Source organism: Fonsecaea monophora (assembly GCF_001642475.1).
Source record: "Fonsecaea monophora strain CBS 269.37 chromosome Unknown Scaff15, whole genome shotgun sequence".
Classification (NCBI taxonomy): Eukaryota; Fungi; Ascomycota; class Eurotiomycetes; order Chaetothyriales; family Herpotrichiellaceae; genus Fonsecaea; species Fonsecaea monophora.
This window is the reverse complement of record NW_019173946.1, coordinates 206,389-230,451: the sequence shown is the minus strand read 5'-3', so window position 1 is coordinate 230,451 and position 24,063 is coordinate 206,389. Positions and strand designations below refer to the sequence as shown.

The 24,063-nt window shown below is 54.1% G+C and overlaps 11 protein-coding genes across 11 annotated transcripts; 7 read left to right on the top strand and 4 right to left on the bottom strand.

The window, feature by feature from the left end:
* Positions 1–596: 596 nt before the first annotated feature.
* AYO21_03186 (hypothetical protein) lies at positions 597–1,859 on the top strand (the record flags this gene model as incomplete). Its single annotated transcript, XM_022653160.1, has 1 exon — positions 597–1,859. One exon carries the CDS (start codon positions 597–599, stop codon positions 1,857–1,859), a length of 1,263 nt encoding a protein of 420 aa, XP_022514553.1.
* A 38-nt stretch (positions 1,860–1,897) lies between these two features.
* AYO21_03185 (thymidylate kinase) lies at positions 1,898–2,645 on the bottom strand (the record flags this gene model as incomplete). The annotated part of the gene is made up of 2 exons (XM_022653159.1): positions 1,898–2,439; positions 2,501–2,645. 2 exons carry the CDS (start codon positions 2,643–2,645, stop codon positions 1,898–1,900), a joined length of 687 nt encoding a protein of 228 aa, XP_022514552.1.
* Positions 2,646–2,922: 277 nt separating this feature from the next.
* AYO21_03184 (hypothetical protein) lies at positions 2,923–4,385 on the top strand (the record flags this gene model as incomplete). Its single annotated transcript, XM_022653158.1, has 2 exons — positions 2,923–3,166; positions 3,232–4,385. The coding sequence occupies 2 exons, from the start codon at positions 2,923–2,925 to the stop codon at positions 4,383–4,385; spliced, it is 1,398 nt and encodes a 465-aa protein (XP_022514551.1).
* Positions 4,386–4,480: 95 nt separating this feature from the next.
* On the bottom strand, positions 4,481–6,070 carry AYO21_03183 (hypothetical protein; the record flags this gene model as incomplete). Its single annotated transcript, XM_022653157.1, has 1 exon — positions 4,481–6,070. One exon carries the CDS (start codon positions 6,068–6,070, stop codon positions 4,481–4,483), a length of 1,590 nt encoding a protein of 529 aa, XP_022514550.1.
* Positions 6,071–7,185: 1,115 nt separating this feature from the next.
* On the top strand, positions 7,186–8,101 carry AYO21_03182 (hypothetical protein; the record flags this gene model as incomplete). Its single annotated transcript, XM_022653156.1, has 2 exons — positions 7,186–7,466; positions 7,549–8,101. 2 exons carry the CDS (start codon positions 7,186–7,188, stop codon positions 8,099–8,101), a joined length of 834 nt encoding a protein of 277 aa, XP_022514549.1.
* A 360-nt stretch (positions 8,102–8,461) lies between these two features.
* AYO21_03181 (hypothetical protein) lies at positions 8,462–9,267 on the top strand (the record flags this gene model as incomplete). The annotated part of the gene is made up of 4 exons (XM_022653155.1): positions 8,462–8,614; positions 8,667–8,855; positions 8,915–9,197; positions 9,257–9,267. 4 exons carry the CDS (start codon positions 8,462–8,464, stop codon positions 9,265–9,267), a joined length of 636 nt encoding a protein of 211 aa, XP_022514548.1.
* A 2,311-nt stretch (positions 9,268–11,578) lies between these two features.
* Positions 11,579–12,730, top strand: AYO21_03180 (hypothetical protein; the record flags this gene model as incomplete). Its single annotated transcript, XM_022653154.1, has 1 exon — positions 11,579–12,730. The coding sequence occupies one exon, from the start codon at positions 11,579–11,581 to the stop codon at positions 12,728–12,730; it is 1,152 nt and encodes a 383-aa protein (XP_022514547.1).
* Positions 12,731–13,241: 511 nt separating this feature from the next.
* AYO21_03179 (hypothetical protein) lies at positions 13,242–14,870 on the bottom strand (the record flags this gene model as incomplete). Its single annotated transcript, XM_022653153.1, has 1 exon — positions 13,242–14,870. One exon carries the CDS (start codon positions 14,868–14,870, stop codon positions 13,242–13,244), a length of 1,629 nt encoding a protein of 542 aa, XP_022514546.1.
* Positions 14,871–15,556: 686 nt separating this feature from the next.
* Positions 15,557–16,529, bottom strand: AYO21_03178 (hypothetical protein; the record flags this gene model as incomplete). Its single annotated transcript, XM_022653152.1, has 3 exons — positions 15,557–15,607; positions 15,662–16,429; positions 16,479–16,529. The coding sequence occupies 3 exons, from the start codon at positions 16,527–16,529 to the stop codon at positions 15,557–15,559; spliced, it is 870 nt and encodes a 289-aa protein (XP_022514545.1).
* Positions 16,530–17,818: 1,289 nt separating this feature from the next.
* AYO21_03177 (hypothetical protein) lies at positions 17,819–19,545 on the top strand (the record flags this gene model as incomplete). The annotated part of the gene is made up of 4 exons (XM_022653151.1): positions 17,819–18,148; positions 18,202–18,248; positions 18,349–18,789; positions 18,843–19,545. 4 exons carry the CDS (start codon positions 17,819–17,821, stop codon positions 19,543–19,545), a joined length of 1,521 nt encoding a protein of 506 aa, XP_022514544.1.
* Positions 19,546–20,108: 563 nt separating this feature from the next.
* Positions 20,109–24,052, top strand: AYO21_03176 (hypothetical protein; the record flags this gene model as incomplete). Its single annotated transcript, XM_022653150.1, has 2 exons — positions 20,109–21,407; positions 21,518–24,052. The coding sequence occupies 2 exons, from the start codon at positions 20,109–20,111 to the stop codon at positions 24,050–24,052; spliced, it is 3,834 nt and encodes a 1,277-aa protein (XP_022514543.1).
* Between the last annotated feature and the right edge of the window lie 11 nt (positions 24,053–24,063).

Here is a 24,063-nt window from a genome sequence, read left to right as displayed (position 1 = left end):
CGAGAGCACGAGTGGTGGTGTGAGAGGGAAGGATATAGGTTTGAGAGGGCCGAGAGACGAGTACCAAGTGGATAGATGGGGATCGTCGGGCAAGCGCGAGAGAGAATCAAGAAGAGGCTCCAGATGCACCAAATGCTCTCCAAGGGCAAAGAACCTGGACCCAGCCTCGATTGGCTGCTGCAGGTTCATTCCTCGTTGGTGACTCGGAGGCTTGATCAATTCTGCAAAACTTGCCAAGATTCTCGGCATTTTGCTCGCCCCCTCATCATGCACCAACTGATCGCCTGTTCCCGCTTCCAGTTGTTTGGGACCTCCACACTCGACCTCATCCAGTACGAGGTAATAGTAAACATTGCGTGAACATATATCCCTCAGAAATACAACAAGACAGCCCTCGACTTAGACATAAGATACGCCACGTATCACATACCCATCGACGGAAATGCTCTAGTTTGTTTACCGAGCTACCCATATTAGATCGACAAGCCATTGCCACCAATCATGAGTCCCTAAGCCCGATTCTCATCTCCTCTTTGCTCCAAGCGCCTCTTGAAGTTAGCGACACGTCCACGGGTGACATCGCATCAAGTGCGAGGATGGATATCAAGCCCATCCCCGCCTTCTACTGCTGTTATCTCCTCCGCTCTACTGTGCGGCACTCAAGCCTCTACGTCGGTTCCTCGCCAGACCCAGCACGTCGTCTTGCTCAGCACAATGGTCGAGTTCAAGGTGGCGCCGTGCGGACTTCCCGCGCCAGCCTTCGTCCTTGGGAAATGGCCTGTATCATCGCTGGGTTCCCCTCCAATATTGCAGCGTTGCAATTTGAGTGGGCGTGGCATAATGCACACTTGACGCGCCACATTTCGCCGGAGCAGCGCCTCTCCTTTGCCACAAGCCGAACGAAGACTTCCAAAACCGGGAAGGTCACCAAGAGACCGGGGCGACCAAGAACTTCTTTGATTGACAAGTTATCAAATCTCCATCTACTACTGCGAGCACCCTATTTCTCCAAGTGGCCACTCGAAGTGCGCTTCTTCTGTGAGGATGTTTATCGTTCGTGGTCGACCTGGTCCGGACGCGTTGACGCTCAGATCAGACCGGGAATTAGAGTGAGTTTTGACCCGGCAGAACCCATGCCTCAACAGCCAGACGAGGTGGAGTTCACCTCTGCTCAGCCGCACCCGACCCAGAGGAAGAGGAAAGCCGATTTAATCGGAAAAGGTGGTGTTGAAGGTGTTGATCCAACATACGCCCGACTCAAAGGTGTCTTCGAAAAGAGCCAATTTCTTCTCGATGAAGGCGATAATCAAAATTGTTCAGTATGCAGAGAGACGATCGATCTTCGCAAGAGCATCTTCGTTATCTGTCACACGCACGATTGCCAGGGCATGTCACACATCAGATGTCTCGCGGATAAAGCTCTGCAGGAAACCCAGTCAACTTCAAATATCGTCCCAGAAACTGCGACATGTCCGAGCTGTCAACAGGAGCACGCTTGGTTGGAACTGATGCAGCAGGTCACTCTTAGAAACAGGGGCGTAAAAGAGATCCAAAAACTCATGGGTAAGAGGGGTAAAAGCACAGCGATCGCGGCAGCAGAAATAATGGAGACCGACAGTGAAGACGATCTTTCTTTGGACAGCGAAGAAGAAGCACTCACCTCTAAGGTTGTAGTTGACGACGCTGAGATTAGCTGTGACGATGGGGACGATGAAGACAGGCTGTCCGTTGCATCTGCCGACTCCCTCACAAGTGTGGCGTCCAATGTGTCGAGTGGACTGACGGTTAAGCCTTCCACTGGCACCAAAGATCCTAAGAGGCTCCAAATAGTTATAGAAGATAGCGAAGATGAAGGATGACCACGGCAACCCTGATTCCAGTAATGCCGCTTTACTTCTCAGGACCTTCTGTCGAGCAACGGGCCCAGTTTCTGCAGGCTGTCAGACGTAAGAGTCTCGTTTATGGTCGAGCCTTGAACGATTGAGAGAACTTCTGTGGCGACCTCGTCCATCGTCTTCCCGGCGTCAATTTGATGAACGGCTATTCCATCAAGCCTGGAGAGCAAATCCTTGAACAAGCCCCGGACACGAGATTGCATTTCTTCTTGCTCGTACCGCTCGGCACCGTACCCACCACGTTTGGCAGCATCAGCAGAAGAAATGTCCAAGAAGAACAACAGGTCAGGCTTCAAGAGGCCGATTTCAGGGGCCCACGCCCATTGAAGCGATAGATCTGGGATCTGCTTTGCCGCCGAATAGACAGCCCCGGAGAATGAATATCGGTCGACTATCACGTTGACACCGGACTGAAGGTCCAAGGAGATGGATTTGATTGCTTCCCACCTGTTGGCACTGAAGATTAAGTGGATGGAATGGTCGTCCTGCTGAGCTTCGCCAGTCAAGTAGCTGTTGATCATCTGGCCCGTAGGCGTGGTTCGATCTACGTAGAGAGTAATCAGTTGATTATGCTCTTGTATGATTAATATCTAGACTAGACAGACCTGGGAACTTGACATAGCGGGCTTTCAGGCCTTGCGACTGGAACTGCTCATAAAGGCGATGGCACAAGCTGGACTTCCCGGAGCGATCAAGGCCCTCGACCACGATAAGTCTACCTCGTTTCGAGCCTGTAATAGCAGCTGCCATCTGCTCGACTCCTTTCGTTCAAGCTGGAGCAGTCTGTTGGACAGAGTTATTGAATGTCAAGTCGAAGAATGCCAAACAGAAGCTTGGTGCGAGAAAGAGGCGTGGGTGCAGAGGTTATTTGTCTGTGATACGCTTCGCAGCGGCATTTGTACTCCGCCGTACCAATTTCTGCGGCAGAGTACTAGTGACGTAAAGGCAAATGCTAGCACTCATTTCACCCATGCTGCCCTTTCAAAATCCGCCAGACATTTGACTAGTTACCATAAATTATGCCGCCATGGAGCATGTAGGTGGCGCCTCACTTACTCAAACACCGGACGATATGTTCAAGTTTGTACTTCAACAGACGTCCATACCAGAGTGCGCCAGCAGGCTAGGCCAGTTGACACTTCGTGGACGACATTCGATATCAACACCGCACTATGTCGTTCCAACTTCTCGGGGTGTGGTTCCTCACCTGTCCCAGGATAATTTGCAGAAACACACAAATATCTCTGCCGTATATGTCCCTCTAGAAGACTGTACGTTTATCACTTTCAGCGTCATGCTGGATTGCTGACTTATGTGGCTTACAGTTGGTGGATAGTCATTGAGAAGTCAAACGCAAATGCGCCATTCTACAATACTCCCGTACAAGACGGAGAGTCCCCATTACGTCGGTATATTGGCCTACCCGACAGGTGTATATCCATCTTCGGCCCGCGCAGAATCCCAAACATACCTTGTCCGGCCCACAACACAAATTCATCCATCGCGATCTCTACATCTGTTGGATTCAGATTCCTCGAAGTTGAACAGTATCATGAGGCGATTAGAAAGTTAAAGGCCGACATTTCAACCAGCATCGCTGATTTGATCAGCACAAAGGAAGCGAGTGCTAAGAGAATAGAAAAGAGCGTGGACAGAACACACGCGTGGTTGCGAGATTTCGTAGAGAGTGCAGTGGAAGGCGAAGGACTTCCTTTCTTTGCGGCGATACCACCTCACGAACCACAACTTCTGTCCTTGTATTTCGCAGATTTGAAGGACGAATACAAATCTCACATATCTGGGCTGTGCGTCCATTCACCCTCGACAGTCGTGGAATTGCCAGACGTTCTCCGAGATATACCGACGGTCTGCCTGACTGATCCGTCGTCACCCCACGCTGTACTCGCTGCAGTCAATGTTGGAGTCGATCTGTTGACAGTTCCCTTCGTGACACAGTCCTCTGAACACGGCATCGCCTTGTCATTCGCCTTCCCAGGGTCTTCGGACACTCTCAACCAACCCCTCGGGATCGATCTCTGGTCCACCACCCACGCCACTAACCTTGGTCCCTTGAGCCCCAAATGCACCTGCTACACCTGCACACGTCATCATCGCGCATATGTACACCATCTCCTCCAAGCAAACGAAATGCTCGCCTGGACACTCCTGCAAATCCACAATTTCTCCGTCATCGACGCTTTCTTTTCTGCCGTCCGCCAAAGCATCAGGAACCGGACATTTGAAGACGACACGAGAACATTCGGTCGTGCGTATGAATCCGAGTTGCCAAAGCAGACAGGCCAGGGACCAAGAGTGCGAGGATACCAGATGAAGAGCGTTGGTGGAGGGGAACCGAAAAAGAATCCCAAGGTGTATGGGAAGTTGGATGATCAGATGCAGAAACTCGCAGAGGCGCAGAGCGGAGTCACTACCCCAGACGGCGACGCGAATGATATTGAAGCTCACGGACTAGCGAAGAAGGTCGAATGAGGGGCCTGCTCTAAGAGATTTGTCCAAGCAAACATCAGACCCCAGACACGCAATAAGATCGGACCGTCACCGTAGATCAAATCTAAATCCCTAACCTAGAGATCTCTCACGACTTCCCTCAACAGCGGCCCAACTTGTTTGCGACTCTTAGTCGTGTCTCCCATCCACCAGATCTTCCATTTGCCCGTCTCAGCCCACTTCTTTTTCAGTGCCTCAACAAGTCCCTCGGTGCCGCCACGGCCATCTTCGGCAGCCCACTCGGCCAACCGCAGCTCATCGCGACTCTTTGTCTCAAACGCGTCAACGGCGCCCTTTGCAGCGTCGTCCAGGACCAGCACGGCGACTTCTTTCCGCCCGTCGCCCGTGCGCGTGAGCATGCAGAACACGCCCAGCTGGCGGGCGTCGTCGGTGGCGAAGGCTTCGATCTCGGCGAGCAAGGCGTCGGCGTCCCCCGCGTGGGCGACGAGCCAGGAGAGGGGTTTCACGAGGCTGGAGATGCCGATGTTGATTTCTTTACCTTTACCTGTACCAGTGCCAGTACTAGTGTTGCCACCGGCGGTAGCAGTGCGCTCGGTCCAGGCCTTGTAGTCGCGATCAAAGACTTCTTGCATAGTCAGCAAGTCTAAAGAATTTGCTTTGGCCGTGGAGATGCACGAGAAGAAGGCGTCGCGGTCCCATTCGGCGCCGCCTACTGCTGATCCGGAGCACGTCTGCGACGGTTCACCCGGTATCTGCGCCGTGCTCGTCGCGATCGCGGATTCTAGGAACCGCGCGACCTCCCTGTCCGTGTCGGAGCATTTGTCGCCCTTGGCCCGCAGGTTCGCCGTGTCGATGAGGATCGGGGCGAGGGCGAGCTTGGACAACTGCGACAGGGCCTCCGGGTCGATTTGTGGAATGGTCTGGTTTTGCTCGTCAGACTGGTGTGACGTGGGGGAGGGCCACATGCCCTGCTTGCGAAGGTGCGTAACCACGAGGCTCGTGCAGCTCCCTATCCCGGTCGTGACGATGCGTGGGTCCGCGTCCTGTGACACGTAGTGCTCGTCGACGTGGTGGTCGATGCAGCCCGTGACGGTAAATCTAGCGGCGACGGCTTCGTCCGAAAGGCCCGGTATCGAGGGCGCGTTGTGGTCGACCAAGAAGAGGGATTGCTTCGCGGTCGAATCCGGCTGCTGTGTCTCGGGGTTCTTTTTGGACTCGTAAAATAGCCTGTGTAATGCAGATCCCTTGTCGGCCTTGATGTCCGCGATGGTGACGAGTTCGTTCAACGCATCAGTCTTGCCCTGCTCCGAACCCTCCTTGCCCACTGCGTCAGACGCCTCCCCCGATGCCAACCGTATAGCGACCCCAAACTCCGGCCGCAGTCGCCACAGCTCGCTGGATCTGACGGACGGAAGATTCAGGACCGGTATATACGCGGATCTCTTAGAATCTACCGCCCCGTTTCCAGCGATGTTGTAGCAAAACGCGGTCACCACGGCGGAGACGAAACTGTCCAGATCCGCTGACGGGTTGCCCATGACGACGACGGGTGCCTGCGATATGCCATTGACGCTGACGGAGTTTCTAGAGCTTCGGGACGCACTTTGATTGAGAGCGAGACTCCTCATGCGCGAGAGGTAAGATGTCAACGTCCGCATTTCATGATCCGCATCTGTGTGGTCCTCGCCCCTGCGAAGGTCGGGCATTTGTGAGAAGAGTCTTGGGTAGAAAATGCAATTCACGTGAGAGAAGCATGGGAAGTACAAGTAGGAGAAGGACTCAGCGGTCGAGACCAGCTAAATGGCTATGAGGACTTGTGTATGGATTCTGTTGCTTTCGAGGCGGGGAGAGTGAGAAAAAGGAAAACCACAGCCTCGTAGCCTCGTCGCCGATCGTGACGTAAGGCTGTGCGTGCGCCAGAAAGACCAAACAAAGGACATCCACACCCAACCCCAACGTGGGGACGCCATGATCGACCACTGTTACCATCCTCTACAACCGCAATGGATCATATGACGGATTTACATTCGACACACATACCAAGCCGTTGCCTGAAAGCCAGCTTAATGACTGACTCCTTATGCGGACAGATGCAGCACAAACCACTGACAAATGTAACGAAAGAGGGTATGCACAAGTCCACAATCTCTTATCAATATACTTGCAGCTCCACTCTCTCGGAGATGACTGGGGCTTTGATTCTCATGAACTATTCCCAATATGTAGCCGTACTCGGGTTTGTGTGTGTCAGCGCCCGACACCAGGTCTAGCCAGAGCTAGGCGCTATCAAGCCTCGGAGTAACCTGGTGCCTGGTATGTATTTTCGGCCGTGAGGAAAGGCAGAAATAATACGCAGCGTTAAAGAGCGTGAATCAGACGACGTGATGATATGAATACTGGTCCACGCAGTCAAAAAATCTGGGCGGTGCTTTTGCTAGAATAAGCAACTCTTGTTGGTATCGGCTCGTCTATTCATCCGGCCGTGGCTTCTTGCTTTGCCACTTTCGGACATTTTGGGGCGAGCAGCCAGTATCGGTTCAACTTTGCCAACGATATTGACATGCGCCAGAATGCCTTCTCTTTTAGCATCTGGCAAGCCATAGAGCGGAGGAAGAGAGATGGGCCAAGGTTTACGGCCGCAGCGTTGGCAATACTGTTGTTAGGCACTTAGCTGGGGTGGTATATATAGACGTATAGATTCCCCGTGAGTCTATTCCTCTCAAGCCAGGTAATCACGCTCAAAGCACTCACCGTCAATAACATAACATACCCCGACACTCCCAATCGGCATACAGATTCGATCCAACCGATACTAGCGGATATGCAGTGGCTTGTTACAGGTTGCAGCACGGGCTTAGGCCTCGAGATCGCCCGAGCAGCTCTTCAGGCTGGGCAGAAATGCATCGCCACATCCCGCAATCCGGCCAGCTCTCCTGATGCAATTGCCGATATTGAGAAACTTGGTGGTGTTTGGGCGACATTGGACGTGTCCAGTCCAAGCCTTGAGAATGACATTGAGAACATTGTCAAAAAGCACGGGCCTGTAGATGTTGTGGTAAACAACGCCGGGTATGCAGATGGCGCACCTTTGGAGATGATGGAGTAAGTCAATTTTTGTGCCTTATCTCGACCACAGCTGGGCGCAGTGAGCCAAAGATTGCTGATTTGCAACTCCTTTTAACAGCCTAGACAAGGCCCGCCAAATGTTTGAGACGAACTTCTGGGGACCCATCCGCATCATCCAAGCACTCGTTCCATCCATGAGAAGCCGACATTCTGGGGTGATAATCAATATCTCCAGTGCAGTCAACTGGAATCCCCCTCCTGGCGCCGCGGTCTACGCCGGGTCCAAATTTGCCATCGAGGGCATATCCGAGGCCCTAGCCACCGAATTGTCGACCTTTAATATCAGAGTGTTGATTGCCGAACCAGGAGCGATGAAGACCAAGTTTTTTGATCAGAAGAAGATGAAGATGCCGATCCTTGCAGACGCTTATAAGGGAACTCCCACGGAGTTTGTGATGCAGGCGATTGCCGGCCTAGACGAAGGAGCGCCGCAGGATGCGAGGAAGACTGCAGAGGCCATCGTGAAGGAGGTTTTGGAGCCGTCGTCTACTCCTATGGCCCTGAGAATGCCATTAGGCATGGAGTCCTTGGGCGGAATGAGGAAAAGAGCAGAGGAATACATCAAGATCGCTGACAGCATGGAAAAGGTTGCTGTGGCTTGTGATTTCTGATATGTAGTCGACAGAAGTTGAGTCAAATACCTGTCCATGTCCAAGCAATATCAAACTCTCGTTATCCAGGTCTCTCACTGTAGCAAGGACGGAATGATATGTGTTATGTGGTGATAAGAGCTGGGAAGTTCTCTGATGCCGCTCTAATAGTATACCATCATATATGGTTAGCGTAAGCACTTCTCGACGTCATTGAAAAAGCGGCGCCATTCTCTCCGAACAACGTGTCGCCAGCCAAGATTTCACCTGCGGACGCGAACTTGTGCCCCTTTTCGGGAATTTTTGGTCCAGACTCGCGTGCCATTGAGTTTATATCTTGGATTCCTTCTTACTTGCATTGGCATTAATATCTGATCAGCCATGCGATTGCATTCCGTTTTCCTCAGCCTGCTGGCACTGGCTGTTGCCAGAGTGTACAGCACTGCTCTGACATATAAACTTGCCGCCAACGAGAAGGCCTGTTTCTTCAGCAATGTCGAGCGACCAGGTACCAAAGTCGCCTTCTATTTCGCAGTATGATTCCATCTGGGATTCGTTTGCACAGAACTATTGCTAAGATATTTAGGTTCAATCCGGCGGCTCGTTCGACATCGACTACGAGGTGTATGGGCCCAATGACAGAAAAATAATGAGCGGAGAAAAGGAGAGACAGGGAGACTTTGTCTTTACTGCGCAGACTGCGGGCGAGTACCGTGTCTGCTTCAACAATGAGATGTCGACGTTCGCAGACAAGATGGTCGATTTTGAGGTTGCTGTAAGTCACCGCTCCTCCCCTGGGCTGAAGAGTAGACAACTCATGCATGGGGTGTATAGGTCGAAGACGAATCCAAATCCGCCCTCCTCCCCCAAAAAGCCGGCTCGACACCCGAACAGACCTCTGCATTGGAAGATCTGGTTTTCAAGATTAGTGGACAGCTGAGCACAGTCAGCAGAATGCAAAAGTACTTCCGTACGAGAGAGAACCGCAACTTCAGCACTGTCAGGAGTACGGAACAGCGCATCTTCAATTTCAGTCTGATCGAGGTCTGTATGATGGTCGGCATGGCTGGACTACAGGTATTGGTGGTCAGGTTTTTCTTCCAGGGAGCGAGGAAAGGTGAGTTATTGCTTGTTGACTTGACACGGCAAAGCAACTAACATCGTGGACACCTGCAGGCTACGTATAAAATCCTACATTTGTGCTCCTGTTTACATAGAACAAGGCATGACAACATGTCACGGCACAAAAAGGACGATCTTGACGAGGATAATAAAGGCATGGAATCTCTACGAGTTCTGGGGGTTCAGATCACATCTTACCCACTCATTGGCTCGTGCCTGGTTGTAAGGGTCATTTGGGATTGTCGTCGGAAAGACGCTGGACGATCAAGAGTGGCCTCAAGACAATGTCCATCAAGAGCCACCCATTCTTCCTGCATCTCTATCGTCCATCGTGGAGGCCAACAGTTCCTCTCCTAGCCATCTCGACCCGTCTGTCTTCTTATCGTCTCCCGACGGTTCTCAACCCATTTCCTCTACTCTACTTGCTGCATTCTGCTCTCTTCGAACCGGCTTGACTTTCTGAGTTGGCTTTGCTTCATGGCTCTACAAACCACTAGATTACCATACTGCCGTCTGACCAGCTGTCCTCAACCCTCAGCACACTACCGGATCATCTCCAACCAAGAGAGACTTCGTCGGCTGCTGTGCTCATACACCAGTAGGTCAGACGCCTGTGCACTTATTGGCGCCAGCTCAATCACTGGCATACACGTCAAAATTCATATTTCCAAGTCATGGTTCTTCGTCAAATTGTGTATCTCACGCAACTTGCGATAGATGCTTCGCCACCCATACAACAGCGGGCCTCGGAGGTCGGCATTACGTCCTGTCTCAAGGTGGCGTGGCTTTGCAGAATCTAGCTGCCAGCGCACGGATCCTCGATCTTGGCCAAGATGTGGACAATAGCGTAAGTATGTAACCTACCTACGCAATGGTCGAAGAAATGATCGCAACGAGAACAGCACACGACCTGTACCACGCGCAAACCTTGGACCTTTGTGTTTGCCTCCGTGCAATGTCTCGCCACCAGCCGGTGTCTATGACCATCAAACGAATGATCTACCTCGACGCACGGGCCAGAGGAGCCTCGCTTCCCCCAAACACGGAATAGTTACTCGAGGACTTTCAAAGTAGAGACTGGAGAACGTACGACACTAGGCAATTGGCGAGTATATATCCCGCTCCTACCGGCGCAGCGAGCGCCCGCGGCAGCTCTGAATTGTAAGATATAGGAAGGTTCTTGGAACAAATGGAGCGCGTTGAGCTTGAAGGCGAGAAGAGCTAGAGAAGAGGTCCAGTTATGGCCCCAACACCCTTTGACTCATTCAAGGTCTTTTAGCTTACAGGATCCGGTCGTCAATAGCTGACGCGTCCAGCGCACGGGCTCGTCTCTTGCTCGCACCACGACCGCACGGTCAATCTATGGAGGTGCCACACCTAGGATCTCGCCGGACCGTTTCCGATCTGCGGACTAACTGGTCATGATCGCAATCTGAGGTAAAGCAGATGAGGAAAGAGATCTTGGGAATTGAGGTACCGCTCAAAAGTGGATATATCGTAGAAGTGCTGATTGAGCACGATGAGGTACCGAGTATTACTTGACAGAATATGCGCACTTTTTAAGTGTAACGAGTAAGCAAGGAGTGGAAAAAGGGCCACAGGCTGGATCAGGCTGGACCAAATCTTAAAGGGGTTGCCAAGCAAAGCTTCCGCCCCTTTCCGCCCCTCCGCCGCCTCGCCTATTGAACGAGCTGAGTACCTCGTACGTTGGTACGTCAACGCCTTCGGACTCCTTTTGTGCTGCAAGGGAACATCCTATTTTCGGGCCCCGTCGTCTCGATGTAACTGTCCCAGCGTTAATTGGCGGGTCTCGCAATCCGAGTTGATTCCGAAAAGAAAGGCAAAAGTCCGGACCTGCGAGAGAGATCTCTTCTTCATTACCCCCGTCATTTGGCCTCGGAAAAACTGCGTGCCCGTTGATACGAGGAATTATGAATGGGCTCTGAACAGGACAAGCTGGTGGAGTGTTTCCTGTAGACGTTGACCGAGAACGGACCAAGGAGTGCGCACGCTCTGTGGCTGTGGTGCACCACGGGTATATGACACGGAGGGCAGGACTGACTCGCTGAAAGTACGAGTGTCGCTACGTGGGGTTGTGACAGGGTGGCTGGGTTGAAGAAGGCACTTCATACGGCAACACAGAGAGGGACATTGGCTACGACGAGCTCTGGAGGAGCACCGGGTTGGGTTCAAAAGGTGTCCTGTCCTGTCCTTTGAGCCGTCGTTGGCGGAAAGCTGGGGGGACAGAATTGCCATTTTCGACAGCAGTTGCTGAGTCGCCGGGAACAACAACTACCACCCCTCCAACATTACCTCCTCGTCAAGAGCTTCCACTGGGCAGTCAACACACGCCGCCACCACAGCTCTGGGTAGAAGATGCCGTCGCCGCACCTTGACACGATCGAGGACATCCTCGCCACAGCGACCGTCGACCCAACATTCTCCGCTGCCCTGCAAGCCAGCCAACTCCAAGCCGGGTCGAACTACACGCTTTCAGACATCAAGCAAAGCGCCGCGGCTGGTCTTGGACCGCTTCAGAAACGCCTCGCAGACTCGCGGCCGAGCGAGATCACCGAGACCGAACACTCGATCAGACTCCGCGACGACTGGCCCTGCCGCATCATCGTATGCCATCTGACCGCGGACTTGAAAGCTGCCGGGCCCGCGCGACCACTCATCCTCCTCCTGCATGGCGGCGGCCATACCATCGGCTACCCAGAGCTCCAGCTGAGTTTGGCGAGGGAGCTCGTCCTGGCCCACTCGGCCGTGGTGGTGTGCGCGTCGTATCGACTGGCGCCGGAGTTCCCTTTCCCCTTCTCCATCTGCGACTCGTGGGAGGTGCTGCAGTTCTGCGCCACTGAGAACAGGAAGTCCAACTCGGCCATCTTCCCCCGCTGCACTGACGCGCGCGTGGGGTTCCTGGTCGGCGGCGAGAGCGCGGGCGCCAACCTCGCCGCCTCGCTGGCCCACCTCGCGCGGGACCACAACCTGAACCCTCCGCTGACGGGCCAAGTGTTGATGGCGGGAACATACATCTCGCCCGGTCGCGTGCCGGAACGGTACCAACCACGCTATCTAAGCCGCGAGCAAAACGCCCACGCCCCGATCCTGGACCGACACCTCCTGACGCTGCTGACCGAGGCGTTCCAGCCCGACCCGGCCTCGAAGCTGTGCTACCCGTTCGACCAACACGATCCTCGCGACGTGGATGGTAAGGGGACAGATACAGGTCACCAAAGGGGCTCCGTCAAACACGGCCATCTGGGTCTCGCACCAGCGTATTTCCAGGTCTGCGGCCTCGACCCGGCCAGGGACGACGGGCTGATCTACGAGAAGGTCCTGCGGGAAGAATGCGACGTGCCGACCAGGCTGGATCTGTATAGTGGGTGGGCGCACTGCTGGTGGGCCATGTTTCCGGACCTGGACATGTCCACGAGGAGGATGAGAGATGTGGTCGAGGGGGTAGGGTGGCTTTTGGGTCTGAAGAGGGATCGAAAAGGTGGTGGCGGCGGCGGCGGTGTCGTTTGAGCCATGCACACGCACATCCTCTCTCCGATTCATCTCTCTCTATTCTCCTCCCGTCTACCGCCCTTTAGGAGTTATCGAACGAGCCTAGGGATTGATTACAAAGACGGACCAGGCCAGGCTAGGTCACTCGGAGAGATTTGTTGACGATATATATACCCCCTGCTTTACGGGTGAGCATTGTTGTCCATTTATCCGCCAAACTCGAAAAATCCGTCTCATCGAAATACATTCACATAATCAACATTCAATATTCAGCTGCTGTGGCTGGCTAATTAATGGGGCTATTACTAGCCCCGACTCTCGGCCTTACCCTGCCATTGAAGAGCAGACGACTCCGCCTTATTTTCCTCCTTTCTTACGCCTTTTTCTTTTTTAACTTGCCTCTCCATGTCCTGCTTCATTCCCCTTTTCTCCAGCTCTTTCAAGCTCTTCTCTCCCACGGCATCGGCCCCTTTCCCCCCTCCTTCCTATTTATTCCCTTGACGATAGTCTCTGACGAGGGAACTTGTCGTCAACACTCAAACATCTTGGCCGTGCTCACGTTGATGCGACTCCACTTCCTCCCGTCGCGGAGACAGGCCCAGAACCGCACAGGCCAGTAGACGTGGTACAGCCACCACCAGGGCAGGGGGTCCCAGGGCTCGTACGTGCCGTCTCTCCACGTGAGGAGGCGGTGGAGGAAGAGTGTGTAGTTTTGGGTGAGATGCGTGATCGATGCACGAATGCCGATGCCTGTGCTGGAGGGGGCTCTAGATCTGGGAAGGGAAACGGAGGCTAGGCCAGAGAACAGCGCGAAGAAGAGCGACAAGGTCGGCAGGAGAACCAGGGTGACCAGGTCGTGGCCTGTCCAGAAATATTTCTCTTGTGCGACGGGGTGAACTATGTCAATGCCCGAATCGGCGGTGCGGTTGAGGTGGTGATGATCCACATCCTCGAAGATGGAGAGATATGCCTGGACCATTGCCGTGGCGGCTGTGCTGATGCTGGTGCCGGTGCGTCCATTGAACAGCACCACCGCGGTGTGCGCCCGCGGATTACATTCGATCGGGTAAAGCACGATATCTCGCGGATCGACATTGCCTTTACCGTCCTTTCCTCCGTCTTGGTCCTCACGCACCATGAAGTCAAAAGACAAATGGCCTGTAAACCCCCGGCCGCCGCTCGCCGCATATTTCCGAGTAAACGCCAACATCGCCCGGCTCAGGGGCGACTCGGCAGGAAGTGCCTGGTAATGCATGAGCAACTCGGCCGACGGACACGCCACGAAGGCCTTGACCTTGCCCGCCATGACCAGCGCGTGCGTGCAGTATTCCCGCCCCTGGATGAACTCCTGCAATATCCACGGCGCAGCTTTGGAGATGTTGAGGCGCGCGAGATGCTCCACGGTCTCGCGCTCGTATTTCTTCGGGAGGAGGGTCAAATCCCCGCGCACGGCGTCGTCCACCCCGATCGTCTTCATGATGTATTTCCTCCCGTGGGGCGCCGCCGCGCGCAAGACGTCCAACACCGCCTCGCGGGAGGCGACCTCGTGCGTTTCGGGGACCGTCAGCCCCACGACGTCTCTGGTGTGTGCCATGAACGAGTGCTTCTCGTGCAGCGTCTGCGTGGTCTGCACGTCGAACTGGACGGCCTTGCACGCGGTCCGGGCCTCGACGACCTCCTTGGCCATGCCGTCCTCGACCGCCGAAGCCACGCCCGAGCAACTGATCCAGAGCTCGACCTTCTCCTTGGTCACCACGTCCAGCAACGTCTGGATGTACGGCGCGGCCCCGGCCTTCGCGTCGGGCTTTTCAAGGCGATAGAACTTCCCCAGAGCCGAAGACACCCTCCCGCACGCCCACGCGCCGTCGGGCTCAAAGTCGGCGCCGATCACGTCGTGGCCGGCCTCGTAGAAGAGCCGTGCCAGCGCGAGGCCCTTGCTCATGCCCACTCCCGTGACCAGAACCTTGCGTCTCGTGAAGCTGGCATCGCGGTGACGTGCCGCTTCTCGATTCGAGATTACCTTGCTCGGAAAGACTTTGCCCACGACAAGAGAAACGAGTAGAATCAAAGTGTCCAGGGGGAGAAAGACGAGACTCAGGATCAAGAGCGATGCGTTCTGTAGCCTGTGAGCCAGCAGCGGAGAGTTTCTCTGGAGCATTATTGAACTCAGAGGGACGTGCTCGCCTGAATGCCTGGAAAGAAAGGGGACAGTGAGGTGAAGACGGTTGAAGAGTTAAAACGCACACGCACACATGCATACACACAGGGAAAAAAAATTTCAAAACAAGATAGCCAATAACTAAAGCTATAGCATGGGATTGTGGCGTGCAAAGGGGACGTCGCTGTCAGGTGCATAATGCGTATATCAGAAATATAGACGTCACTCCTGCAGAACAAGTGGAGATGATAGGTAGGGCACTATATTCCGATGCCGCGGAAGCTTGATACTTTGCAGGGAGTGGTGCTTCGATCCGTGATAACGGCTACATGCTTGTTTGCAACCAAAAGAATATAGCACTGGTAAACGTGTCTTACTGACGACCAGAGACATGGGCGCTGTTAGGAAAGATAAATAGAGGATATTGGTAGGTCTAGATATTGCGGGATTTCTTGGAAGACGTTCAAGGATTGCTGCTACTTAGAAAAACAGTGGTGGTCTCACTTATAGCGTTTTACCATTCTCAGTAGCCTAGTATACTTCCGTTGCTAGCTTTACTCTTTTGATGACTGAGATTAGAATGTAACCGAGACTCTCAGCCGCCAGTGGCAAGAAAAGAAAGAGAGAGCACGGACGGAGGTATGCGTCTGTCCTATACATGCTCCAATACCCAAACAGCATACGTTTCAGCTTCCTTCTTCGCCCACGCCCACGCATCTGGTGATTTCGACCGCGTCCTGGTTGTATTTGGTCAGAATGCGAGATGCTCTCAGTCAGGAAAAGGTACTCACTGGTACGCCCGATGGTTCGAAGCTGTGGACGAGTTTACTCTCGTATATCAACAGCGGATTTCCCACTCTTGTCTCATCCAATTTGGCTTCGCCCTCCCGCTTGAGATATTGTTTGGCTGTGCGGTTTGCGAAGCGAGTATCCACACCGTTGACCGTGTCTGCTTTCTGTGTCGCGTCCTTTTTCTGCTCGACACTGCTCCGGACATACTCTAGATAGGGCGGATTCCCTGGCTTGATCACATTGTCGGCAGCCAAGACAGATCCCGGGGTGATCAGGTTCAACTCCTCGCAGAGCTTGAGGTCGGTGGTGTACGCGGGCTTATAGTGATCCAAGAACAGGAGGTCGATATGTTGCAGAGTCCCCGAGTCGTGCAATTGCTTGATGGAGGCATCGCTGGATCCCTCGATGACTTTGACAATGTCGCTCAGCCCAGCAAGGTCAACCAAAGAAGTAATCACAGATACAAATTCGGAATTCCTCTCCAGGCTGAAGTACTTTTGGCCGCCAGCCTTGCGGACAGCGTCCCCAAACAAAATGCACGAGTACCCAACATACCCGCCCAGCTCGACCATGACCTGTGGCTTGACTTCGGCTATCAGGTCAGTCACAATCCGGCCTTTGTCTTCGCCCACATTCATCAGATATTTCTGGGTGCGGGCAAACTCGTCGATAGCTGCGAGCACTTTATGCGGCGAGTTTCGCATATCCTCCACATCTGGCTTGTTGAGAATGAATTCCAAGAGTTCTCTCTCGCGGCCATCGTCAAACTAGGCCTAGTCAGTGTGTTCTTCCAAATTTCTCATGGTTGAACCGTACATATATTTCCTCCTGCTCTTGATACTTCTTTTGCGGGTCAAAGTCAGCCATGGCTTCTGTACAGTTGTCTGTCCCACGATGAAAGAGGCAACAGCGCCATTTCTACCAGGAAAAAAACGAGATTTGTGCTCTGAGAAGTGGCTGGAGGGAATAGACATCCGCACGGGGAACACATCGCCCAACAACTTGGCTGCCATGTCATCAACATGTGGGCCATTTGATTAAGAGACTAAACCAGTGGAGTCGGAATTGAAGAAGCCGTGTCACTAGATCTAGGTGGAGTCAGCATGCAAGATCTGGCAGCATGAATCACCACATATCCGGGATCGTGGCAACGGAGACCGTTGACTGGAGAGTTTGTAAAAGTCATGATCGAACAACAACAAAACCGCAACATGTGGTGATGATTCGGTCATTTGAGTGCAGCCAATGACATGTTAGTATACTAGCCTTGTTTGGACTAGTGCCTCCGTAGCCTGATGGTCTCCAACTTCCAGACTCGACCTCCTCCCCCTTTCCTCCTTCCTCTCACTATATCCTTGTGCTTCTTGTGGAGCGTTTTCAATCGTCATCAACCGCTGGTTATGGACAGCTTCATGCGGAGAACTGCTCTGCAACACGGCTCAGATGTGCCGGTGACATTCTATACTTGCGGCCCCGCAGTGGTCAACGCTCGCCCAGCCGGATCTCTAATCCATGAGATCCAGGGGAAACAGGACCGATGAAACCGAGACGCTAGGGTCTCCTTCCTGTGATCTGTGTGTGTGGAATGATCTGGCATTTCCCTACCAAACGGGAGAGATGGCCTCAGGGGCAGGTACAAACCTCGGTGGGGGACAACTGCCGGGACGAAAAGCCTCGACTCGACGTTGCTCCATTGACTTTCCCGCAATACATCATGACTGTGACTGGTTCAAATTCTAAAACGGCGCCAAGTTGACTTTGGTCCTCCTAACATGCTGAAGCCGGGGTCTCTCCCATGGCAAAATCTGGTTTCTGCCTACAGTCGAGGACCCGCCGTGGACATTCTTTCATTGAAGTGTTGAGTCCTGCCAGAGAGAAGTACCCAATATTTCTACCCCACACCCATTGTCGCAGTATGGCGGTCAGGATGATGGCAATCTGTGTGGTCGGAGACAACAAGCGGCCAGATACCTTCACCTTCATGAAGAACCTGTCTTTGGACGGGCGTGTTGGAAGCCGTGTCTGTTGGTTGATATATAGAGTCGAAGCTTCTCCCCCGATTTAGCTCCCACCTCTTCATCTTCCACACCCCTTCATTCAACGCCCCTTGCCTCGGAAACTCTCATCAACTGGGATATCCCTGCCCACATTCTACAATGTCTGATCTCAAAGCCTCGGTTGCTGAGACGGCGGCTGGGTTCCATGTTGAGGGCTATGAGAAGATTGAATACGACTTCACCTTCATTGATGGAGTCTTCGACACGAAGAGAAGTGACCTGGCTGATTGCTATACACGATGGGGCCGGTGTCTCGCCGTCATGGACTACAACATCTTCAACATCTATGGCGAGAAGATGCAGAAGTACTTTGACCACTACAAGATCGATCTTGACATTCACAAGACCATGATCGGAGAGAAGGCAAAGTCCATCGACACTTTCTTGAGTATTGTGGATTCGATGAACAAGTTCGGGGTCTTTAGAAAGGTGAGACTGGCCTTGACGACCCCCTTCGTATATACCGCTGACCCGATCATCAGGAACCTGTTCTAGTCATTGGGGGTGGACTGGTCACTGATGTCGCTGGGTAAAAGAAACCACCTGCCACGATGACTCCAAGGCACTCTGGCCCATATATCTCCTTGCGTGTGCGTTAATGGACGCTTTACTAACCCTCCGCCCAACAGCTTTGCCTGTGCCGCCTACCGCAGGAACACAAACTTCATTCGCATCCCAACAACCGTTATCGGGTTGATTGACGCGTCCGTGTCCATCAAGGTCGCTGTCAACTACGGCAACTACAAGAATCGCCTGGGTGCTTACCACGCGCCAATGCGTACATTTTTGGACTTTACATTCCTCCGCACTCTGCCCAAAGCCCAGATCCGTAACGGGTTTGCCGAATTGATCAAGATCTCCACCTGTGCTCACCTGCCAACTTTTGAACTTCTCGACAAATTCTGCGAGCAGCTGATCGACTCTGGCTTCGGTCGTTGTGACGGCGCACCAGCGGAGGTGCGGAATGCGGCTGATGCCATCAACCGGGCTGGTATCCACGAGATGCTCAAGCTTGAAACGCCCAATCTTCACGAGATCGGACTCGACCGCGTTATCGCGTATGGTCACACGTAAGTCGCACAAAATTCAATTGTGTCAACCTCATGTCTAAGTATTTGCCCAGATGGTCTCCTCTGCACGAGCTTGTCCCCGAAGTTCCGCTCCGCCATGGACACGCAATCTCAATAGATATGGCCTATTCGGCCACATTGGCCAATATGCGCGGCATTCTCAGCGACACGGAACACCAGAGGATTCTGCGCCTGTTCTCACGAGCGGGCCTGTCCATGGACCACCACCAATTCGACGAAGACATTCTCGACAAAGGCACCAAGGCCATCCTGCGGACTCGAGATGGAAAACTCCGAGCCGCCGTGCCCGCCCCGCTCGGGTCGTGTGTCTTCTTGAACGATGTATCCATGGACGAAATGTACGCCGCGCTGAAGCGACACAAAGAATTAATGAAGAACTTTCCCCGAAACGGAGAAGGAATCGAGGCGTTTGTCGACGCCAGTGATACTGGCTACACGGTGAACAACGTGCCCGTCGAAACGGATGGTGTGTCGAACGGATTGAAGTCGTTAACCGTGCTCAACGACGACGTCCAGAAGAACGGCATTCAGACCAACGGCCACAACGGCGTCGATGGGAAAATGACTCACGGTGTTACAACCGCAACGAAGCACGCGTCGGATCCTGAAAAGGCCGACAGTCTCATTGACGGGATTCGAGGTATCGGCATGAACAATGACATTTCCAACGGAGGGGCTGATGGTGTTTCGAACGAGTTGAACGGTGGGAGCAAGAGGGTTGAAGTTCGAGCCTGATCAATAATAAAGGATGTTGATGGATTTTGGACTCTAGAATTTCTCTAGAAACTTTCACGCCTGTCAAAGTCGCCAAAAGAATTATGGGATTGATATACAACGTAAGGGAATCAAATATACTGCTCCCCATGAATGGTCAATACACGTCACCGTCACTGGTCTCGTTATCGTGTAATATTTCTATATCAATCGAGATCTGTCTACGTGTAATGATTGCTCTAGACCACCTTTATCCTCATACGACCATATCTCCAGGCTTCTTGTCGAGTAAAATCTTCGCTACCAAGACGTTGTAGTAAATATGGATTTATGACCATGTCATGATGTCAGTCACGCACGGTACCCAACGCGATGTTTAACAGTCAAAAACGTGGCTTCACGACCAAGTTCCAGATCGATCTAGGTAACGGTAATGAAGTCTCTATATCTATCTCATCTCAATATGTGTTGCAGCCATTCTTTCCACCGGCCGTAAGAGATCCCGCCGCAGAAATTGTTTTCTCTTCTCTTTGAACCCCCTTCACTTTGATCTATTTCCATCTTTTGAGGGGGAAAAGAGCAACATGTCTCTCAACTATTTCACCTGCACGCTCGACCGTGCGGCTCTCCACCAGCGTGAGAAAAGATACAGCACCATCGGGGAATTCGTCGGCGTCAAGGCCCAGACGTGTCCAGAAGTGCCAGTACTCGGCCTGTACGAGGTTACAACAGGCACAGCAAAGGCCTCGCGGGCAGCGTGGACACCGCACGTGTGGACGTTCAAGGCCGTCTACAGGGGCGTCAACCTGGTAGCTCAGGCGTTGTTGGAAGCGTGGAGGTGGGACGATGATACAAACCCCAGCAAGTCGGGACCGGGACCGGGACAGACGGTGGCGGTCCTGTGTCCCAGCTCGCCTGGGCTGTTGTTCACATGGCTGGGCTTGATCTGGCTGGGCCATCCGGTCCTGCTGGTCGCTCCGCAATGCAGCCCCTCGGCGATCGCGGAGCTGTGCAGGTCCTGTAACGTCGAGGTGATCCTGTACGAGGAGCCTTACGGTACTCTCGCGAGGGAAGCGTCACGGGAGGCGTCGTCGCATCCTGGAGAAAGGTGTCTCGTCGCGCACCCGATACCTTTTGCTGGAGACAACATCTTCCACCTCATCAAGGATTCAAGTCCTGTCCCCCTTGTCCCTCCGGCGACCGTGCGAGACACGGACGTGGCCTACCTCCACCACACCTCGGGCACGTCGAGCGGCGTCCCCAAACCGATCCCCCAGACACACAGGGCGGCGGTCGGGGTCCTTCCCATCCTCGACGGTACAGGGCAGGCGACATTCACGACGACACCACTCTATCACGGCGGCGTGGCCGATTTGTTCCGTGCATGGACCAGCAACGCTTTGGTGTGGCTCTTTCCGGGCAAAGACCTGCCCATTACCGCTGCCAACGTGCGCAGATGTCTTGACGTTGCCTCGTCTTATCCTCCCGCCTCTTCTTCCGCATCAACAACAGACAACTGCAGAACGATACCGGAGATAAAATATTTCTCCTCTGTGCCGTACGTGCTGCAAATGATGGCAGACGACGAGATTGGTCGGGAATACCTCCGAAAAATGGACATCGTCGGCGTCGGCGGTGCAGCTCTACCCAAAGAAGTCGGCGACAGCCTCGTCAGGGACAATGTGAAGCTGGTATCGCGGTTCGGGAGTGCCGAGTGTGGGTTTCTCCTATCCTCGCATCGGGACTACGCAAAGGATGAGGCATGGCAATACCTCCGAGCGACGCCTGGTCCGGGTTCGTCTTCATCACCACTAAAGTTCGAGCCCAGGGACCAGGAGGAGGGTCTTTTCGAACTCGTCATCCAGGCGGGCTGGCCGCATATGGTATGTATTGATATTTCATTCCCCACAACTTTGATCACACCCCCCCCTATTTCCTGTGTGCGGATGAGATACTGACTTTTTGGTTTTTTTTTTTTGTTCAAAATGTACAGGCGAAGCGAAACCGAGAGGACGGCTCCTTCGCCACCGCCGACCTGTTCACCGCCCATCCAACAATCCCCGACGCATGGCGATATCACTCGCGAGCCGACTCGCAGCTGACGCTCGTCACGGGAAAGAAATTCGACCCGGCACCCCTCGAAGACGCCATTCGGGCCTCGGCCTCGTCTGTCCTACAGGATGTCCTCATCTTCGGCAACGGCAGACCATACCCTGGTGCCCTGCTGTTCCCACGCCAGGGAGTGTGGCAGCTTAGCGGAGAAGACCTTGTCCGCCAGACCGCCCCCGTGGTCGAGGACCTGAACCGCAAGAGCCAGACTCACGCGCGGATCCCGAGGAACATGCTCGTTCCCATGGTCTTTCTCAAAGATGGACTCGAGAAGAGCAGCAAAGGCACCGTTCTCAGGTCCAGGGCCGAAGCCAGGTTCGCTGAGGCAATCGACGCCGCCTACGCAGAAGAAGAAACCCTCCCGAAGGGTGTCAGTCTCAGTGTCGATTCTTCGCCAGAGGTATCCGACAGCGACATACCCGCGAGGATCCGCGAGATTGTGGAGAATGTTGTCGGCGCAGGAGGGAGGAATGGTCACAGTGACGGTGACGGTGACGCCCTGACGGAGCATACGGATCTGTTCGCCTACGGGGTCGACTCGGTCGCGAGCATCCAGATCCGCCGTGCGCTGTCCCGACTCCTACCAAGGGGCTCAGCCTTGTCGTTGACGGTGGTGCAAGATACGGGCACCATCGCCGAGCTGAGCGATCTCATCCTGCGTGTGCGATCAGGGAGAGGGGACTCTACGACAAGGAGGCGGGAGTGTGATGAACAGGCCCAGCATCGGCTGATGCTCGATTTGGTCGACGAGCACAGTGTCTTTGATCAGCCGGGAACAGAACGTTCCTCCTCTCCGCCCGTATCCAGCACCGGCACCGGTCTCCATTCCTCACAATCCCCACTGCCAACTATCCTCCAGGACAAGGACAACGGTAAAGGCGAAGGCATCCACGTCCTCCTCACGGGCCCAACAGGCTCTTTGGGCGCACACATCCTGCACCAACTCCTCGCGAGCACCTCCGTGCTCAAGGTCCACCTCCTCGTCCGCGGCGCCACGCCCACCGCCTCGCGCGAACGTATCTTGAAAGCACTGACGTCCCGTCATCTCCCCGTCCCGGGGTGCTTCGACACCAAGACCAAAATCCACAGCTGTAACCTCTCAGACACCAGACTCGGGCTGTCCGACGAGACGTACGAGCAGTTGACCCGTGAAGTGGACGTGATTGTCCATTTGGCGTGGAGCGTCAACTTCCTCTTGCCCTTGCGAGCGTTTGCGCAGACGCATCTCGCGGGGACGAGGAACTTGATCAATCTCGCCGCTCGGTCCTCGTCGTCGTCAAAGGGGAGGATACCGCCGAGATTTATATTCTGCTCCAGCGTGGCGGCGGTATCAGGCTATTCTTCTTCCTCTCCTTCATCAACATCATCAACATCATCTTCGTCTTCTTCGTCTTCTTCTCCTCCTTACTCGTCTCGATCTTCTTCTTCTTCGCCAACGACAACAATAACCTCCCACCAACCCATCCCCGAGAGTATCCTTTCCGACCCCACCGTGTCCGGCCCAACCGGCTACGCCCAATCCAAGTGGGTCGCCGAACAAATCTGCCACCGCGCGGCGCGCGATTCCTCACGGCTGAAGAACCGCATCTCCGTCGCCCGAGTCGGGCAGCTATCCGGCGCGAGCGACACGGGCGTGTGGAGCCGCAGCGAAGCGTACCCGCTGATCCTCAGCACGCTCGCGGTGACGGGGTGTTTGCCGGACCTAGATCAGGCGAGGAGAGACCAGGGCCACGGGCAGGGCGAGGCGCTGGCGTGGTTGCCCGTCGACGTGGCCGCAAGGGCGTTTGTGGAGGACATTCTCAAGAACGATGACGCTTCATCGTCTCGTCATTCGGCGTGGGAGGATCATCTTTTGACGGAGAAAAACGTCAAAGAGCCCCTCGTCGCCACGACAGCCACAATCGCAGACACAGAGCGAAGAAGAGGTTCTTCACCTGACGTCGCGGTCCACCACGTCCTCAACCCCTCCACCCGCGTAACCTGGTCCGACCTGCTCGTCTGGGTGTCACGTCATCACTCACGCAGTCCCATCGAGATCGTCTCCGTAGACGAATGGCTGTCCCGCCTGTCCGACCTGCAGGACAGCAGCGGCGCCGCCGGCACGGAAACCCACAACCACCCCGCTCTACGACTGCTGGGGTTCTGGGAGAAAGTGTACGGAGGTGTCTCTCGAGGGATGACATTAGAGCAGCACCCGGCAGTGGCAGAGGCTGGAGAATTAAAAGTAGAGGTCAAGACTGGAGAAGAAAAGCAGCGACATCCCCAACCAGAGAAAGGTGTTGAAGACGCCAGAGAAGCCGCAGTCCATTACGAAGTGGCAAAGACGTTCGAGCGCATGCCCGTGTTGAGAAACGTACAGGAATTGGTTAATGAGGACTACGTCTTAAAGTTGTGGGAGTGGATCAGAGACAATATCTAAATAAATCCCCG